Source organism: Puntigrus tetrazona, chromosome 14 (genome assembly GCF_018831695.1).
Source record: "Puntigrus tetrazona isolate hp1 chromosome 14, ASM1883169v1, whole genome shotgun sequence".
In the NCBI taxonomy this organism is placed as follows: domain Eukaryota; kingdom Metazoa; phylum Chordata; class Actinopteri; order Cypriniformes; family Cyprinidae; genus Puntigrus; species Puntigrus tetrazona.
This window is the reverse complement of record NC_056712.1, coordinates 24,391,074-24,412,282: the sequence shown is the minus strand read 5'-3', so window position 1 is coordinate 24,412,282 and position 21,209 is coordinate 24,391,074. Positions and strand designations below refer to the sequence as shown.

Sequence of the window (21,209 nt, the reverse complement as noted above, 5' to 3'; positions counted from 1 at the left end):
GTATATATAGATACGAACACATGCATGTATACATTTAAGAAAAATATGTTGCTTGTATATTAAATATAAAATAAAAAAATAAGAATTTAAATATATACATTAATATATTTTCAAAATATATCATGTATGTTTGTGTATTTTAAATATACACAGTAAACACACATTATGTAAACAAAAAAACATTTTGGATGCAATTAATCTTCTGACAGCACTCACTAACACACTAACATAATAACAAACGTTTATTACAATGTTTTTCTCATTTTTTTTGCAAACCAAAAAAACACACAAAAAAAAAAAAAAACACAGATGCAAAATGCAAAAACCAACCCCTGCTTTTTCTCCAAACATAGTAGTGGCTGGACGGTCCCGTGATGCCCTAACGGACAGATGGGCGGATAAAAACTCCACTGTAATCATAACAAGCTTGACCCAATCAGCACAATTCATGATGCAATACTGTAAGAGTAGTTAGCATTTAGATTTAGCCACGGCGGACACATCTGCTTCTAATATTTGAAATGGCCTTTTTCAGCAGCTGTCATCATCGGCTCGAGAGCGACGCTTTACCTCGCCACACATCAGTGGTTCATCTGTAGACCAATGAGCAGATGTTAATCAGGGTGCTGACAGTCTGCTATCACCACCGCACAACAACGTCCCCCGCGTTACACGAGGGACTGCCGACAGATATGGGGCTAATTCGAACATACATTTCTTCGGATTTTCAATTAACAATTTGCTTTAAAACCTCCTCCCCACTGCACCGCGACACTTATTTAACACCCTTTCCTACACTCCTTTAACACTGCACAAACAAATAAACTCGCATATGCAGCAAGACACTTTACATGCGAGTTGACAGGCTCACACCCTTGTTTTACATTCCCACATCCTGGGCCCGACCACATGTGTACACACACACACACACACACACACACACACACACACACACACTCCTAAGTGGGCCAGTAGGGGTGCTGCTCTGCTCCGGCTCCCAGAGAGAGCGGAGCAGCTTGTGGGCTTGCTGTGGCGAGGAGGGCCAGATGCTGCGGGCTTGACCCCACGCCGCCACAGCAGCTGAAACACACCAGGATTATCTGTGCAGACTTTCTTTAATTTAATTTGTATTAGACCGTCTTTAGACCCAAACATGTTTAGGGGGGCAGGATGGCAAAGGGGTCGTGGACAAAAAAAAAACAAAAAAAACAACCGCATACGGCCCAGTGCGTTACCCCCTATGTGCTTTAAACATCTGCATTCTTGCTGATAAAGAGATAAAGATCACTTTTGTATTTGGGCAGTGAGCCAGTGTAGTTAAACTATCATCACCATGACTTCCTCCAAATAAAGAGCTGAAATCATTTGACTTGCACCGTAAACAATGCGTGGTAATTGTCTCTTATCAAAGCTGTCTAGGTGTACGTGGGTGTGCGCAGTTTTTTTCGAAACCGAACATAACTTAAGCTCGACTGTGTGCCTCTTCAGATTCCGATTGTGCGAATTAGGGTTTGCGGTGAATAATTTTATCCATCTCTTGTTATTCGGCTCCTCCTGATTAGCAGCCAGTTTCATTTTTTTGCAGACTGATAAAGAATGCGATATCCTATAGAGCTGGACTCTTTTCATTTATTCAAAGGGCTCCAACTGTGGCCTTTCCATTTAATCTACAAGATGTTTTTCAAAAGCAAAGTGGTGAAATCCCTCTGCAGTTGGACAATTTAAGCTTCAAAACTCAACACTTAACTGGGATTCAAGCTAAGCTTGGGCGAAAATTGTTCCCCCTCCATATGCGCAGCGTGGCTGTATCTCTAATTTAGAGTTTTAATGCCACTCTCCAGAGAAAGATGACAAGTCATAGCCATTCTACATGAGGAGCTGCAGGATTCTCTTTGTGTTTTTGTTCAGGTGGTAGGCATGTTGATGAAGCTACAGAGCACTAAAAAAGCATAGGAAAACCACACACGTGCGCACACACAGCAGTTGGGTTGAAAAAAAACGAAATAACATCAGTGCAGCATAGACGGATCAAGAGTGCGAACATCTATAAAAAGATAGTACTGCTGGAGAGTGTCAAAGTGGAGAAGAGTTAATCTTTCTCTGTTTTGATGGCAAGTGGAATAATTGGGCTCTCTTACACTCATTACATGAGAATAATGCCAACCTAAGAGTTCTCCAACAGCTCCAATTTTGTTCAGTTCGAGCTTTGAAAAATAGCACTTCCCCTGATTAGCAGAAACAGAGGAGATCTGACACCTGGGGTCCCAGGCTGTAGGTTAATAAGCAATTTAAGACATTTTTTGAAAATGAGTCTTTAAAATGGGGTTGTAACATCTACAGGGGGAATTTGATGGAGATTTTAGTAGCTTACGCTCAGGTAATTATTGACACAAAATACACAGTTTCATTCTTTGACGGTATTTGTCTTCAAATTCCTTCTCTTATTAAAAAAAAAACGCTGAACACATCCATTCCAGTCGTGTCCATATATGCCAACAAACTGAACTAATATGCTTTAAAGTGAAGCTGATTTGTACTTTTAGAATGAGTAGAATTCTTGTTATTCTCACAATTGCTCTCAATTCTTGACAAACCTGCCAAGACTGGCAAACAGCCCCTCAGATAAATGCGACATAATTACTGTCCTGGTTAACAGGCTCACTTTAATAGAGATCATTAGTTAGACTAGAGCCGAGGTCATCCTAAACAATACAGCGAGACAATCGGGTCTAAAAAGAGAGAGAGAGAACATTTATCTCTCCTTTTGTTCGTACAAAACCAATAAGACTATATGGATTTCTTGAACATTGTTAGGTTTTCTCATGAAAATCTGTACGGATTGGTTAGCACGGCTGGATTCTTCATTAATTAACACCCAGAAAGTAACCTTAAGGTGAATTCAGAAGGAAAGAATCAAGTGACGTGCCTGTCCCAGTGGAGAACAGATGCTCTCAGGAGCATGCAGTAAATAGGAGGTTAAAAAGGTGTCACCTTGTAAACAAGAATCCACACACGCACCTCTATTTTTGCATTGCTCCCTGAGTGGTTCTCTCCCCACTGGATACTCGCTTTCTAGACCTAAAAAGGTTGTGCTCTCTCTGCCTCTGCCCCTGCGGAGTCCTATTTCTCTCGCTCTTTACCCCTGTGAGACACATGGCAGCCTCTCGCTTTCATGCAATTTCAAACAACACGTATCATGACGTGCTGGATTAGTGCTTGTTCCCCTAGCAGCCCTGACAGTGAGACAGGCAAAAACAAAACAGAAAAAAGTAACACTTCATTAACGGCGCTTTAAACAAACAGGCTCAATTTGGATGCATTCGCATTTTGCTCTGTGCCTCACTGTTGTGAAATAAAAAAAAAAGAAAGAAAAAGAAAAAAAGAAGATAAATAATTCAAGTAATGACAACCGCAGCCTTTGTTCACCAACTTCCTTCCAGATCTAAGAGTTATCCACTTTACAAATGTTTGTTTTGCGGTGTTACATCAAGCGAGTAAATAAAACTTCCAGCTGTCTTGCTATCGTTCCGAATAAGAATTGTATTCAAAGTAAAAACTGAGAGGTTGTACATACGCATTCCTGTCAATTCACTTGTCAGTCCATTCCCTGAAATTAAATAAATTATAAATAAATAGGCATAGCAAAATAGTGTCTGGGATTATACAAATAATGATTTCATTCCAAAACACACCTTTCAGAGATTTACTTTGTTGCCTTTATTTAGAAATTAATATGTGGGTTGAATTAAACATTTATATAAATGTATGTCTATAGCTAAATTAACAGATTTGTTTTCCTCCTTTTCTTATATTCTTAAGAGTTAGTTAAAGGGACCTGTTTCACTGGCTGTGTTTGTAGGGACAAAAACATTAAAACAGGCTTTTAAATCACTTCTTAAAACATAACTGTTGTAGATGTAGCTTTTAAAACTGCTCTAGTAAAATATTATAATTGTACAGTATTTTGGTCAACCAATGTGTAAAAGTGTGACAAATATCTGCTTCTCTTTAAGAATTAGAAACGGTTAAATATTAATGTCCAAATAGTAACACAGAGATAAAACGTGTCCTACTGATTTGCAAGAGGCTAGATTATATGTGACCAATGTAAAACGGATTTATATTTAGAGGAAATTTAGAGAACGTTGTTAAACCAAAAACAGCTTTAAGCTTCCTAACATACTGTGTTTTCCCGCCTTAGGAATTAATAGCTCACTGCTGCTTGTTTTACTCATTCACTCCAACATTACATGATCTCAGTAGTTTCTGCTTGCATGTCTGCGTATTCTAGGTGGCACATAATCGCTAATAAATAGCCACATTATCTGACTGGAACCAGTTTCATATATACACTTTTTTCGGAAGTCACTAGGAAGTGTTGAGGGAAGCACTGATAAGCAGCTCTTATCCTTTTAAGACTGCCCCTTAATCCGACAGAGGGGAAGCTGCAGCTTTAAGAGATTTAGTCTGGATTATTGCTAGTCTTCCAAATTAAACCAAAAGTCAGCTTTCTGCGGTTGCTCATGCAAGCTACAGCCCACCACAGTACTGTGACTGGAGCGGTATAATTAGAAACGCTCCCCGTCTCTCTTTCTTTCTCTATCCAGCCCAGTATGCAGCACCCAGGTAACATCTCTCTACTGTCTGCGAGCGGTTGCTTGCCCACGGTCTCAAATTCTCCATCCTGGCAGCCTAGCAGCTAAACCTTGTGAAGCATGGTGAGTTGTCTCGGGCACAACAAGAAGGTCAAATCTGGTCTTAAGCCTGTCGAGTAATCATTATTAAGACACGAACAGATGAAAGAAGGTCCTGAGAGTGTCTCCGATGTCCCCTAATCTGTCAGCCGTGCTTGTCGCCCGTGCATTAGTGCGTCTATAAAACATGCGCAGGACCGCAGGGCTATCGATGGCAGGAATGGCTGGCCAGTACCTGTGTTCTATCTAATGGCGAGCGATGTTTTGAAGTAACTAAATCAGCAGGGGCCATAAAATATGAAAATACCATAAAGCAAACACTGTCAGCGAGAGCCCCGAGCTACATTGTCAAGCTACCTCTCTTGTACCTTCGTATTTCAGGACGCGACATAAAAATAGACCACAATAACAATTAATCACGCTCTGTGGGGAGAAGCTAAGAACCCCTGAGAGAAAACTGTCTCTCTCCATTTGTTATATGAAACACCCAAGACATAATAAACAAGAGACCAACAGAGAATAACACCCCTCCGCACACCACCCCCTCCGGCGATATTTGTGACAGATCAACTCGTGCGTTCAAGGGTGTGTTTTTTGTGGGGTTTCGTCGCTATAATGGGCTCTGTCGGTTCGCTTTAGGCTAACGACGTCTCAAAAGTTAGGGCAGCCAAACGCACATCTTTGGAGTGACCTGCACCCCCAAGGACAAATTAAATCCGTATCATTACAGTCGTGGAGCAAGACTCCTCAACCCTGCACGATTGTAGTCTTTCGTTCGCTCACATTCTTCATCGTTCTCTCTTTCAGAGCAGCTGTCTTGTCAGAATGTGGTTAGAGAGGCTGCGGCCCCTGCTGAGAGCACAGTGCCCAGAAACAGAGCAGCAAATCAGAACACACCGATCTCATTCATTAACTTTGGCTCTCTGGCTGCAGGACATCAAACGCTGGACGTGACGAGAGAGTCAAAGCAAACTTTCATTGTGTCTTGCAGAGAGGTCTCCGGAAAAAAAAAGGGTGGCTTAAAATCTTTTTGCATTTTGTGTTGCATTATAGACATTCAATTTCAGGGGCTTTTCACTAGCTGATGTTTATTTTGGTCTGTTGGGTTTTCAAGCGCTTTTGGCTCTGCGTGTCTCAGGCTTTCAGGTAAAATGAAAAAAAAAAACCTAACATCAAGAAACAACAAATCGGTGAAGTAGGCCTACTGGAATCCCATTTATGCAGGAGGCTTGGGCAATCAAAATGCAAAACAGGATCAAACCTGCCCAACCCCTTCAAAAAAAAAAGTTAAAATAAGTAGCCAGTTTTCACAGCATCTTGCAAATAACATCAACATATTTCTTGCTAAACTTGAACTTTGTTTTCTCGTTGGCCTGTGTCAATGCTTTTATTTACTCCCTCTCGTGTCATTTCAAACCTGTATGAGTTTCTTTCTTTGGAAAAAAAGAGGTCATGCGGGTTTGGAACGACGTGAGGGTCGAGTAAACGATGGCAGAGTTTTCCTTTTCAGATGAACTGTCCCTTTAAGACAAACAAAGAACGGGCAGAAGTGAGAGGGAGGAAGAGGGGGATATTGGGGTCTTTGAAAGAAAGTCGAGGGGGAATGGGCGATAGCGATGATTGGAGTGGCTGCGGCCCCTGGAAGGATGAACCTGGTCATAGCCCATTAGGAAAGACGCGAGCCGGTGCTACAGCTCATTACATGCTTTGCCTCCTGTTCTATGGCTGAACAATGCACAATTATGTTGGCCTGCTGTTTTCTCAGTGCTACAGCTATACAGCGGCCTGCCTGCCAACAATCTCGCTGTTCATTAAGCCACCTCACCACACACTCAGCACACCCTGCCTACCTAGACAAATAACCCAGTTGCCAATAGACCCACAAAGGGGCTGGTTATTCTTGCTCTTGTAAACCCAGTGAACGCAGAAATTAATCTCAGCAGATATATGATGCAATTTCTCGTTCGCTTTCTCTCAAGAAAGACTTTTTTCCTTTCATAAATAGAAGAAAAGCAGAGGCAAGTAATAAGGAGGAGTTCTTGATATGTAATTGACTCGATACATCAGAAGTTTGTATTAGACGCTGAAAAGTGAGGCAAGCGCAGATCAATACATAAACAATTACATGTTCTGATATTAATCTGTGAAAATAAAGGAGCAAAAACCCAACCGAAAAAGCAATATCACACATTCTAACAAACTGCACCAGGCTTTTTTAATGTATAACTTTTTAGATAAAAGAGCTAGGCGCTGTGGTAAACTTTCATTTTTTACATTTTATCTTTCATATATCCAATTTATGATAATGCATTCACTCCCTGGCACCGAAAGAACGATTTAGAGTGAAAAGAAAAGTAGAAAAACAAATTCAGTCATGCCACTTCAAAAGGTCAGTCTGTTGGTCTGAGATTTTAGCTTGGAAAACATTATTTATAATGACCGATCTTTTCTTTTTTTTGACATAATGCCACAAGAATGTCCTACACCTTCTAAATGCTTTACTACTGGGGTTAGGAAACATCGTGTTAACATTCAAAGTAACTGGTCATCAGTTGATAGTTAACTGCAAATAAATACATGTTGTTTAACTAAGGAACATGTTCTATAAAAGCATGTTCCACCTCTGTGCTTGGGAATATTTATAGCCTCCCACTTTAAAATGATTCAGACAACATAGTTTAAACTGTAATGATAAATAGATATTCAATTTCCCTAAAAGGTCTATCCATGTGCGGATCCCCTGATAGTTTAATTGGCAAGTAGGTATAAAAATATTTGGAAGGACATCTGTTCACACAAAACTGATCGTTTTGCACATACACATACAACCCACCAGTTTGAATTTCACCCACTAGGAGTTTTTCACATTTTCTTTTCCTCGTTTGCTCATGTCAGTCCACATGCACATACAAATTTCGACATGGTTTTTCACAGTTCATAGTATTACAGATGTAACTGCAAACATTGCACTTTGGTCTGGTGATTAAAATAAGCAAACAATGGTGAGACTTGCCCATTATCATCTCTACGTAATTTAACAAATACACTAGTGTTCTGATAAACCATGTAGAAAGTTGTCTGTTCGTCATTCCCTGTGGCAATGCCTTGTGTTAGAGAATGTAGGCCGACCTTTCCCATCCTATTAATTTAACCACAGGCATTTTCAGTGCTGGCAGCTAAATCTGTGTTAATGAGAGATGAGGCTAAGAGAGAGAGAAAATCATTTATAAAGTTATTTTCCTCTCTTGTGGGTCTCAACTGTATCTGTATCTGGCCAGCTACTTTTCCATCAGAAGTCCTTTTTCACAGGTTCCATCTTATCGCCCTGATCTAAGCGATATCACACATTATGTGTTACTTTGCAAGAGTGTGAAAAAATTCTGTTCTTCTCCAACTGTTTTTTTTCCCCCCAAAGTAAACCTGCAAAGCTAATTTCAAAAGTCCAAACATGAATGTGTGCAGATCTTAATATATATAATAACCATTTAGTCACGTACAAAGGGACTGAACAAAATTGTTTGAAAAACGCACAAAGCAAAATGATAAAAGATGCTTTTATAACCGTTACAGATTCCATGCAAAAAATGCGTAGCTTATGTAACATGCATGATGTCCACATGCTTCATTTTTTTAAATGCTCTCTTTTTCTCTCTCTCTCTCTTTCTTTCTTTTTTCTTTCTTTCTTTCTTTCTTTCACTTACTCATTTACTTTTTTATATATATATATAATTTATATACAATTAATCTAAACAAAGAAATAACTTTACATTTCCTAAATCTAAAATTTGGTCTAAAAAGGTTTATGGCATTAGCATATATAAAAAATAAAAGAATTGCTTTCTTATTACTTCCTTTCTCTCTAACTGGTGATAATACGTTTTCAGCTTTTGTCTTAAATGTTTGAGAGAGGACGTTAAATTTCATTGGGCGTTCTGATGTGCTTATGTCAGCTATGACTGGAGCTACAAAGATAGCATTAGGGGTTTTTCTCGTTCCAGGTGAGGCTACGAATGCCTCATCTGCAGCCTACAGTAAAACAGTTTAAAGAGAATGAGTTTGCTCGGCTATATTGCTCTAACAATGTCTCACTTGAACGTCAGAGTTCAGCAAACGATTGAACATTCGTACTATAATGGAACTGTGGCCCTTTTATTAGATCCGGAAATGTTCCTGTTAGTAGGCGACTCTTGAAGGCAGAATGCCAGCAGAGTCTGTGGCTTACAAATATAACCTTCTTTGAAAACTCCCATCTTCATCTGCCAGAATCCAATCAGAACGCATCGCAAGGTACTTGAGATAAGGCGTATCTCTCTCTTCCTTATCCTTTTTCTTCCTGCTCTATCTCTCGTACTGTCTATTTTGCTCTTTGGCACATAACATAAAAGAAAGAACAGGAAAGCTCAAGTTGATAAAAATATTTCAAATTTAGGTGTAGCTGGCAGTCTGTGTTGTTGTTTTTTTTTCTACACTCCTTTTTCTTTTCTTTCTTTCTTTCTGTTTATTAATTCCCCACCTAATTGAAAATGGCTAAATCCAAGTTCTTCATCAGAGCAAGCCCAGTTCAGTGAAGCTTTCTGAAAACCCTTCGGGGAGGCAGCATGCTGTGGCCTTTACCTTATCGTGTATGGGATTTAGAATGATTAATTGGCTTAGTCTGACGAAAGTTAGAGAAACACAAAACCCCAGCGGTTCAGTTAAGTCAAAACATTTTCAAAACCCTGACCTAAAAGGTGAAACAAATGCTTTTTAAAAAACCATTTTGTGCTACAAAACAACGAATGATAGAGAAGAAATTAAAATTCCTGCGTGACGTTTTAGGACTGCGGGGCTACTGTAAACATGCAAACATGGAGGGGGAAAAAAAAATGCTGTAATTGCAATTAGTGGTATGCAAACAACAGATAATGTAGCTCTAGTAAATCTGAGGGTTTGGCAAACAAAAAGTTCTCCAACGAAGGTTTAACTACATTAATGAGGGCTAATGTATTCAACAGCCACTCTTCAGAAATGGAGTCTAAACAGTACGGTCCTAAGTGGCTGAAATGATTGGCAGCATATATAGCGAGTGTGTTATGTTTATGCGACATGACTTTGCTTTGTATACACAGTGACACGAAAATGCGTCTCGTGCAGAGAAGCCTTATTGTGAAGCTGTAAGTGCATGCTTATGCTATAGATTAGTTTGACACCCTGGCGAACGGGGCTAACATAACATCAACGCAAAGCTTTGCTTCATTATAATGAAAAGACAACTTTTTTCTTTATATGTCTGTATCACTGTGGTAATCTAAACAAATATACAGATCCTCATTGACAGACTGATCTCAAATATTAAACTGTATCCGAGTACCATATGCTAGCAGTGGGATTTATGAGCTAATTTCTTCTGTAACAGAATGATAGCATCTGGACGAGCAGTACTTAAATTATTGTTCCAAAACTGGAGAGGAATTTTCTCTGACAGAAAATACAAATAGTAAAATAACTATGTTTTCTTTTTCACATTCTCCTTAACACATTCAGTGCATAAAGTAGCAGGACGTTTTCTCCAAGCAGATCAATACTTGGTGGAATTTTAGCTTATTATCAGTGTCACAGGTGGAGCGCAGCCTCATTTTAGTTTAAGCAGGCTGTCATGTATGCTTATGCTGCAAGAACCGCTACTGATCTTGTATAATCAGCTAGAGAGCTGCATCTCTATTACGGCTTGAACCTTATTTTGGAGACAACCAAAGACAGGTTAACCACACGGCTTTCTGAAAACAATGTGTTTGGCTCCTCTGGGACTGGAACCACAGAACCATCTCCAGAGAGTCAGTATCATAAACACAGAGCTTACCTGAGCCTTGAAATACAAATTACTGTTATTACTTTATATATCTAACTCTATTGTTTATATATTAGCATTTGTAAATTAACTCTTCTTTTTCGTGATTATATTATTAGTTCTTGTATAAGCATCTTTCATCCTTTATCCTGCATGTTTTGTAGTACATTAGCATTAATAAATTACTTTACATTAGCATTAATAAGCCACATAATCTGGTGTCTCTTTTAAATCCATTAAGTTGAGTATTGGAGGATGAGTCAATGAATTGTGAATGTTGCATATTCTGAACATGGTATGTCTGGCCTAAACAAAGAAGACTACTCATCATTTATGTCTGCTAAATGAATAAATATTAATCTCTGACAATAGTTTTCAGCCTTATTATGTTTCTGGTTCACTGGTAGACTGTAGATGAAAGGTGTATCTTCCACTGCTGTTATGGTGTTCTCGAAAATGTGCTTTTCAAAGCATGCTATCAGTAAGATGAAATGCTGTGCATCCACTATCTAGATTATCAGATTAGTTTCATTATCAATAAGCCGGCAGTGTGTAATTTTAATTAAAACTCTGCAATATTTCTTCTCCTGTCTGAAAAATTGGCATAGCACTCTTCCAAACACACACTTTTCGAATATAAGCTCCAACTGGGACTGTAAAGTAAACAAACAAGCCACATCTCAAAATCATGTCTGAATCACGAAACGCTGGAAAACAGCCCTAAGGCCTTGATGTTTCAGGGCAAGGAGATGCACGGTTAATCACAACTGTGTACCGACCAGTGTGTCCTCAGCAGACCTCTGGGAAACCCTGACTTGTAGAGTCAAACGCTTCCAAGCCCAGACTCGTAACGCATGACAGAGCTATTATCGGTCATTTAACAGCTGCAATATTTGATTGTGCCCCACATAAATGGATGCATAATTATACTGACAACATTTTTCAAATACAGCATGTTGAATGGGAAGCCACTGTGTTTTGTAAATGTCACACCAAAAGGGGAAAAGGATATGGCCGACTGTACTCAGCCCGTCTTAGGCCTCTGGAGGAGAAATATGCAGAAATGTGGTCAAAGAGTGTTTGTCAATGTCAGGTGGAGCGCCGCGCATGATGAAACCAGCATACAAATAAACCCACACCTTTATCAGGCCAATCACTGGCCTATATGAAATTGGAAAATGTGTCGGGGCCAGACATCTGACATTAAGATGCATATATACACCATCTTACTCTCTCTCCCTCTTTCAATGCTGCAGTGAAACAACAAAGCTTTGCATTAGACTTCATTGTACTATCAAACTCAATCTACAGGCTTACTCAGCCCACGCCACCCCCCTCTCCTCTGTTAATTCTTTGTCTTTTCATCAGTTGAGAAAAATAGATGTTCTTTAATCCTGCTGCTTAGGTAGTTTTATTAAGGGATTAAGCTACCATGCCTAGCTACTACATTTGCTGTTACACACCGTAATTCCTTTGTCCAGCCAGCGTGCAGCTTTAAGTCTTGTGTTAACCTCTGTGTAGTCTGACCTACTGTATAATGGTTCCTGTCTGAATATTCCTCCGTTAACTAGTTGTATTTTAAATATATCCGATACACCTTTGAGCATCTGGTGACAGCTTTAATATATTAGTCTTTACTATTTAGTATTGCCCTTGTTAATTTGTGTAAGATGTTTAGAAATTTATAGTTATAAATTTGGCAGGTGATTTTATTCAGAGTGACTTCAAAGTACACTTTAAATTTATTTTCCAAAAGGCTAAATAATAAGTGAAACCAAATCTTCTTCATCAGTGTTCACCTCCTCGTCGAGGAAGCTGCACTGTCACGAGATCTAAGAATAAGTTGTGTAAATACGGTTTTATTTATTCACACACCGTCTTGTGTAAATAATATCTGATATTTCGAAAGCTTAATCAGGCAGTACTAAATAAATAAACTAAATTGTCATGATCTATCTATCTGCAGAATCCGAAAAATGTTTATCACTAAAAAAAAAATAAGATGCAAGATAAAAAGGTTTACATAGTACCTACTACATTGCATTGATGTCTTTAAGTAACCTGATTGGTTGATTATGTCACTGCTGATTACCTAGTCATTGCGATAAAGCCTATTGCAATCAGATGTAACATTGCCTTTACATTTCAGAAATCCATAACAAGATGCTGCAGGCCACCTATGAAGATCATGGACTTAGGTGCAAATCGTTGTTTCGGCAATGATTGTTCTTAATGGTTGCACCTAAAATTGCATGCAGCGCTACCGATTAGCCAGGTCAGTGCATTTGGCAGATGTTCAGGTTGCAGCTCTTTTGCTCAGCATGAAAAAGAGAGAGCAGAAACAGAGGTGGCCAAATAATCTACTTTGGCAACTGTCCAATGGCGGCTTGCTCACTTTTTTTACTACACCTATTCCTAGGTTTCCAACATAGACAAATAATGCATGTAAGCATGAATATGTAAGCACCGTTAAAGGCTTAGTTAAAAGAAACCATACAGTATTTCCACCTTCACAACCACAAATCACCCAAAATTCCAGTAAAAGTAACAGCTATCTATCAGGTTGGGTTAGCGGCCCTGCGACGGATTTCCCTCGTCCCCACCCTCCCTTGCCGCTGTTAGCCGTGGCAGGCTGAAGGATGGAGCAGACTGGAGCAAATCTCACCTCAGGCAGCGGCATGCCGTTGATGATGAGGTCAGGCTGCTGAGGGCCCTGCCCTGTGAAGGTATGGTGGTAGCCGTGGTTGGGTGCGGCATTCCTGGAGTTCTGGTTCTCCACGTTGAGGAAGGTGCTCTCGGAGCGCCTGCAGCCCAGCGGCAGAGTCTGCTGGTGGTAGTCGAAGTAGTTGAGCGAAGAGGTGAGAGACGAGCAACTCACCACATTCATCTTGTCCGTCTCCTCCACGTCCCGCGGCACCAGCCGGATGTCGTTCTTGCTCAGCTTCTTCTTCTTGCTGGACTTCTTCTGGTTGCCGTAGGAGTACTCCGCCACCCTGCGCAGGTACAAGAAACTGAACAGACTCAATAAAGCAGTGCTCTGCCTTTCTCACTGCACGCACAGCCGGCGCCAGGTCCTGGCCTGGCTCGGGCTGAGGTGCCAGACCCATATTCAAGAGAGAGCGGCCACATTCGAGCGACCTCCGGCCGCCAATGGAGCCGATGTCCCTCATTTGTTTGCATTTCCATGCTCGGCGGCTTGACTTGTCACAAACACATACACAATGCAAACATGCCAAACCACAGAAGCACACACAGCGACAAATGATACCAAGCGTCATTGCGAGCGTAAGTAATAATATTCAAAGTTAGGCCGGCGCTTGTCTGCTTTTTTTTTCGCTCATGTTACAAACAAGCCCGCTGGCAGGTGGGTTGTGAATCTCAATTCTCTGAGCTAAGCTCTGTGGCTACTGCTAACTTGATTTGAGGGTTTTGATTCTAATCACAGTAAATGAGAAACTTTGAGATCTTGCCCCAAAGGATGCTTGGGTTGCAATCTAAACTTAAACTTGAGAGCTCATAAGGAGAGTCGGTGTAGTAAACAGTCTTTGTCTTAGCTATTCCCCACTGACCCCTCTCGCTTTTTCCCATGAGGATCATTAGATCTTATAGCCGAAAACAATCTTACACTTATTTCTTTTTATGTCCTCTGAAGGGCACACATTTGCCCTAACGTACGGCTTGGGCTTAATGGTACGCTCGCTCTGCCTGCACAAACACAAAGCTCCTCTTTCTGCGCTTTTCATTTGGATTCAGGCTGTGTCTCCCTGCTCCTTACTTTTTTTCTGGCTCGGAAAAATGATAACGGTGCAGGACCTTATCTTTTTAGGAGGCATCTAAAAGCTTTTTTTTTTCTCTGTGCTAGTTAAAGCATAGAAAAAAAAAGTTAGGCGGTCCAAGGCATGCTTAATAGCTGGTCAAAAAATGTACTATTATGACATTTAAGTGTGAGCTTGTTTCTTTCGTTAAAGACATAGTGACAAAGCAGGCTGCAAATATGTAAGAAGAAGTACAGTACAATGTTAATTATCATAACGAATATTACTGGACGCCTTCGTCTGTGTTGTTTTATTAAAACCATTTGTTTTGTTCTGTAAACTGCAACAGCACCAGTGTCTTTTATTTAACCGTGTTAATAAACACGCGTCTCTCTGGTCTGTTTGGTCATATGTGTTTGGCTCTCGTCACAGTGAAGACAATCCAAAGAATCTCAGATGAGCCAGAAAGGAGAGTCAGTGAGCACAGCTGAAGAAAACTGTATCAAGCACTCTCACTAACCCCCTGTTGGGAGAGCTGAAAGCCTCCATCAGGTTTCTATCTGGAGAGGAAAATAAATGTTAACGACAGCAATCTAAACACAGGCCGTCTCTAACCGTCTTCCGATCGCGGCGAGGTAGATACTCTACGTGCCTAACCACCGTGATCACGATGTAGCCTTCTTGAAAATGTTCACTTGCATACGTCTCTGTTAAGATGGATCATTTACTGTATGCTGTTGCATTACAAGACAGAAACGTCAACAACAATTTGTGGTAAAAATATGGTAATGGTTTCAGGTTAAATTTGCAAAAGCAATTTATATGGAAATGCTGAGAGTGGTAATGTAGCAGAGGGAAATCAACACAGTGGCCAATGTTACAGATTGATAAGTATTCATACTACAGTAGATTAACAAAATAATATTCTCCCCTACACACCATGTGTCAAAGACTATTATCGTGCTATACATTTGCATAATTTACCCTTTACGAGTGTAATTATTTTTATGATAGCGTGACCGTTGACAGTAACATTTGTTTGCCATGGCCTTGCTATTGTATTCTGATTTAGTGACCTCTACATTCACAACCATAATATGTTGCCAAATCATAAACGAAATCTCCAAATTTGAGCAACAAGTCAATTTTGTGAGAGGGCCTAAAGGTCATAAAATTAAACCAATTATTTATGCAAACAGCAGTCTCGGTGCAGATAGTGTGCATGAGGAAAGGCCTGTGCCTTCAGTCATCAAGCAATAGTTCATTTCACTGATTATAGACGAGTCTATCGTTTAGCTTTGTTTCCGTGTGCTTTTTTCAAAAATGTTTTAATGGTAACATCACAGTAAAAAGAAATAAATGGTAATAAATAAATCAACTTAAGTTCAATTAAATTGAAGCTCATTTTATTTTTTCTTCTGCCACTTTGATTTGGATTATGATGAAGCTGAACTGAAACTTTGAAAACTCTAAATCAAATTAAATTGACAAATTACTGTGACATTTTGCGGTGTCTTTGTTTCAGCTGTATAAAATATTTGTTTTGTTATGCTATTACGGTAGGCTACATCAGATATTTTATTAGTATCGTATATTTACTTTAAGCTCGTGTAATCATCATGATCGATGAATATGTTATTTTTACATATACAGTACGTAATATTCACAATGAACACGTGTAATGATCTCCTCTTACGCTTCCTTCTGTTATCAGCAATGACAGCAGCAGAGCAAGGCCCGAAGCACATGCACAGTTGAAGACACAGCGCGTGCACAGCCAAGATACACATCAAACATGCTCTATGTTTATGTCTTAATCATCGTGTGATGAGTATTCATTAATTTCCGGTAGAAATATAATTTTATGCCTTATAACTAGACCAGGGTGCGAATAATAGGGGTTGGTGAGGTCTGACCAAACAAGTAAGGCCTGAATATCCACATGTAAAAACATGTGTTTTTAGGCCTATATATTATTACATTCACGCAAAATTGTGTACTTTTTTTCTAAAACAATGTGTTAGAAAATTGTTAAGGTGTAAATTTTTGGAGGTTAGTCTGTCTGAGAACATAAAAATGTTATTGACTCTCCTAACTAGCTAACTAGAGTTACTTAAAATGACAAATACACAACCTCTTCGTTCGCTGTTTTATGATATGTAAATAATGTTTGGTAAACTAGGCCTACTTATGTTTTGCCTATGTTCCATACCGACCGCGACGCCGAGACCTCGAGTAACGTGCTGTTGCTATGGTTACCACCTCAGGTGAACGCAATTTCAGTTCGTGGGTTTAGCGTTTAGCGAAATACTTTTACGGTTAGGCCTTTTTCTTGATTCTAGTTCGTTTTCGCGGTCACCCCTCTGAATGCCAGCGCATAATTCGCACACTGAACCAGCCGTGTTTAACTTTAAACAGACGTGTCAAAAATTGTTCGGGTACCTGCAGTTGTATGTTCGGATTTCCTTGTTATCCCTTTTGCACTTGACTGCCACAAAGATCATTGTGACGAACAGGATGACTGCAATAGAACCCAGGGCAATGATGAAAATGAGAGACAGGTTGACGGGTCCGATTTGCTCCTGAGCGTTGAGATCAGGAGAGAGATAAATGACAATGTAGGCGGAAGCGGATAGAGAAGTTTGGCCGTGGTCGTGCGCCACCACGGTTATCTGATAGGACGGTTTCGCGTTCTCCCCAAACGTCTTAGTGGTTCGCACCTCGCCGTTTATCTGGTCTATTTCAAAGTATGCCATGTCTCCTTCTGAAATCGAATACGTTAACCTTCCGTTTTCCCCCTCGTCGTAATCATCAGCTTTTATTTGCGTAACCAAATAACCAACTCCAGCGTTTTTAGGAATGGACACCTCCGCGGTACCGTTCACCAGAGGCGGGGTGGTCATCACAGGTGTGTTGTCGTTTACATCCAGTACAACAATGCGCACGGTGGCGTTGCTGGTCAAAGGTGGATCTCCCCCGTCCTTCGCAGAGACTTTAAACTCAAAGGTCCGCGTATCTTCGTGATTAAAAGCCCTAACGCCGTATATTTCGCCGTTCGAGTTCACGGTGACGTAAGATTCCACAGACATGCCCCGCACCTCCGATTTGATGATCTCGTAGGACACGGTGCCGTTCATGCCCAGGTCAGGGTCCCTGGCGGACACCGCCAGCAGAAACGCACCTGGCACGTTATTTTCGAGGACCATGGCTTGATAGTGTGGTTTGGTGAAGTACGGGGGGTTGTCGTTTTCATCCGTTACTTTCACTGCAAAGGATTTCGAGCTTCTGAGCGGGGGGTACCCGCTGTCCTCGGCCAGAATGGTCAAATTGTACATGTCTCTCTGCTCCCTATCCAGACGGCCATCAACAAGTAAGGTGGAGAAGCTCTCGAACTCGTTGAGTCTAAAAGGCACATTGCCCTGCAGTCTGCACTGCACTTTTCCATTCGCTCCCGAATCATTGTCTGAGACCCTCACCAGGGCTATTACATATCCGAGAGGAGCGTTTTCGCTCACCTCTACCATCTCGCTGTTTTCCGACAACAGTTTTATTTCTGGCGCGTTGTCGTTGATGTCGATTACGTTAACGATCACTTTGCAGTGGGCAGGGATTGAATTCGGACCCAGGTCTTTGGCTTGTACGTCAATTTCGTGGACGGGCAACTCCTCGTGGTCCAAAACGCCGTTCACTGTTATGACTCCCGTTTTGGGGTCTATCTTAAACATCTGTTTGGTCAGGTTGGACACGAAGTTTATGAACGAGTAGACCACCTCGCCATTGGTTCCTTCGTCTGGGTCCGTGGCGTTCAGGTCAATGACTAAGGTGTTAATGGGAGAATTCTCCAGCACGTTTACAGTGTATACTGGCTCGTCGAAAACGGGGTTGTTGTCGTTCGAGTCGATTACTTTGATGTTAAGTTGCACGGTCCCAGACTTCGGGGGGTCTCCGCCATCCTCCGCGGTGAGTTCAAACGTGTAACGAGACTGCGTCTCTCGGTCTAAAGTCTTTTCCACCACAAGTTCTGCGATTTTGGACCCGTCCCCCCTCGTCTTAATCTCAAGACCGAAAATATCATTAGGGGTGATTGTGTACGTCTGAATGCCGTTGCTCCCGGAGTCCGGATCGCTTGCCCCCTCTAGGGGAAATCTGGTACCGGGAGCGGCGTTTTCCGAGATTTCTATGTCAATGTGGTTGGTGGGGAAGCGGGGCGCGTTGTCGTTCACGTCGATAATCTCAATTTTAATCACGCAGATCTCCATCGAGTTCGACATCACCTCCAACGAAATAAAACACTTCGGTGTCTGTCGGCAAACAGCGTCCCGATCGATCTTTTGCTTGGTGATGAGCAGTCCGGCGGGGCTCAGATTAACCCATCGCGGCTCGGAATTGGAGATAACCCGCAAATAAGGCTGTCGGTTTCCCAGTGCAAAACCCGCGTTTTTCGCGTCCGCCGTCACATTGGCTATCTTTGTGCCTGCACGCAGCTCTTCTTCCACGGTGTATTTCAAATTGTAAACGGCATCGACTCCAGTCCAGCACAAGAGAAAGCACAAAAACATTTGTACGAAATCCATGTCCTTGGAATGCATTGTACCTGTTGATGTCTGCCTTCACAAGCTCATTTGCATGATGTTTTATTAACATTTAAACTTATGCACGTTCGGTCGGACGTACAAAAAACTCCCAACAAGTCAAAGGAATAAAATCACAGTCTGGTAGGCATCCTTTAAAACGAACGAAAATGTTTGTATCTGCGGTGAAATTCATCTGACTCACTGATTACGCAGTCGATAACTTCCATTTACTTTATCAAAATCTTATCAGGCCACCCATGCCTTGCGTTATTTGGGGGGGGAAAAATACGAAGAAAGCTGGCGAATAATTCTTCATACAGAGAACGTGAAAACATTGTGAACGAAAAACATGGCTTCAACGAGAACATTTGCGTAATTCAGGGTAACCGAGATGTAAACCGACCATTTTGAGGCAGCGAGGGGGGAGAAGAAAAAAAAATCTGTAGAAATGTAGGCTAAATGTCCGCTGGAAGGTCCTCAACTTGTGAATGAATGAAAGGAAGGATCCGATTCAAAAATATTTGCTCTCGGTATCATGGTTCGTGACGACCACTTAGACCGAAAATGAGTTTAAAACATCGTTCATGCTCAATCAATCCATATAATAATGTGAAGTTAGGATGTCTCCTCCTTGATCCGCATTTATGTCCATGCTCATATCCAACTGAAACCACAGAGATTCCAATTTCAGAAAAAAAAGAGAACAGTCCAGTCTCTGAAACTGGAACAATATGGCAAACCAATATGAATTAAAATAGGCTATCAGTCCAGTCCACTATATTCCCAGTCGAGCGAGAGGTGGGTGCCTTGTCCAGTGAAGGTTTCTTTCAACAAGCGTAAATTTCTTGTATGAAGGTATTTCAGCTGGCCTTAGTCCAGAAAGAAAGAAACTAAATCCGTATAAAACACCGAGGAAAGATCAGTGAAGAAAAATCAAGCGTTTGCAAGTAAAGCTGGGTTCTTCTCGCCGTAATAAAAGCGTCCGGTCCGAAATATCCAGCCTCTGAATGAAACGAAATAGTTCTTGATGTAGTTCTTCAATGTTGCTCACTGAGGTAAACGCACGGCGCGCATCTTCAGCGCATACTGTCGAATGCACAGCTCAGTGTCTCGCGCTCAGTCTCAGGACCCGCAATCCCCACAGCCAATCAGAGGTTACACTGGAGAGCTGGATTTGCTGGTGGGTGGGGCAAACTACAGCTATGAACTCGGCCGGCTAGCTCTAGTTCATGCAACGCACGGTGTAGGCTACGTTATCCGTTCTAGTTATGTCTGGACATACAGTCTGTCATTGCAATTATTGACTTTTGGGACGGTAACCTTTTTTATAAGGAATTTCCGTAAGAAATGCGGGGGCGCAATTAGTTCAGGTTCGCACAGCATAGATATTTTCTTTTTAAACAAATAACTAAGTTATTGTTATATATTAAAACAAAAACATACAAACGAAAGCAAAATTATAGGCTTTTGTATTATTGCTTGTTTTGTTTAATGTTTTGTCTACAATAGGCTCTCCAGCGGTCTGCTGTTGCCATGGTTTCCTCCATAAACTTTTTATTTTGTTTTGAACTTTGTTCTTTAAGTTGACCCTTATTTAGAATACGGTAATAATGATAATGGGTTTAATGATTTATAATCAATATATATTCAATTATTCAAGCTGACATTTTCTTGACCGCTGCAGCTAGCCTGTTTAATCGCCTGACAGAAATGACCCTTCCGCACACAGAATGAGAGCCGTATTCTTTGACAGTAAAAAAAACAAAACATGAACGTTACTGCCTCATTTTAGATCCGTCAGCTTATCCACGTCATAATACGCCTAACACCGTTTGCTTTCGGCAAGTACGTATTTATTGACTTGTCTGTACGAGATTTAATACGATAATAAAGGTTATTCACGTGTTGCGCGAGTTCGACTGATTAAATATGGCAGAAGCCGCGATAAGAAATATTAATCGCGTACATGCCTAAGAATGGAAGCGCTAAATAAACACTACTGTTTGCGTTCGGATCATGCGCTAATTGCGAATCTTTCAGAGAGCTGCCTTTCGTTACCCTCACAGATGACGACCATAACATATCAATATCCTCCCCCTCTCTCTCTCTCTCTCTCTCTCTCTCTCTCTCTCTCTCTTTTTTCTCTGACACACAAACACACCGAGACATAAAGGCGCGCTCGGGCGTAACATGATATGAAATGCTATTAGTTTTAGGTAACGATAATAATAATAATATGAATAATAATTACGTTGTTGTTGTTGCTGCTGTCACTTTGTTGTTTGCAAACTTTTTTCTTTCGTTTTTGCTTTTTTGTGACTGAAAATTCCTTGGTTCAACTCACTGGTTATACTGCGCT

The 21,209-nt window shown here is 40.9% G+C and overlaps 1 protein-coding gene across 4 annotated transcripts in view; it reads right to left on the bottom strand.

Annotated features, from left to right (window-relative positions):
* Nucleotides 1–19,963, bottom strand: part of pcdh19 (protocadherin 19) — a 52,205-nt gene extending 32,242 nt beyond the window's left edge. The window contains exons 1-2 of one of the 4 annotated variants that reach the window (XM_043257433.1): nt 16,719–19,963; nt 13,400–13,532 (exon numbers count right to left, since the gene is read on the bottom strand). In XM_043257433.1, coding sequence (XP_043113368.1) covers nt 13,400–13,532; nt 16,719–18,865 — 2,280 coding nt within the window. In that variant the 5' untranslated portion in view covers nt 18,866–19,963. Of the gene's footprint in view, nt 1–13,186; nt 13,533–16,718 lie in introns of all 4 variants that reach the window. The other 3 variants (XM_043257434.1, XM_043257431.1, XM_043257432.1) reach the window with 3 other exon arrangements.
* Between the last annotated feature and the right edge of the window lie 1,246 nt (nt 19,964–21,209).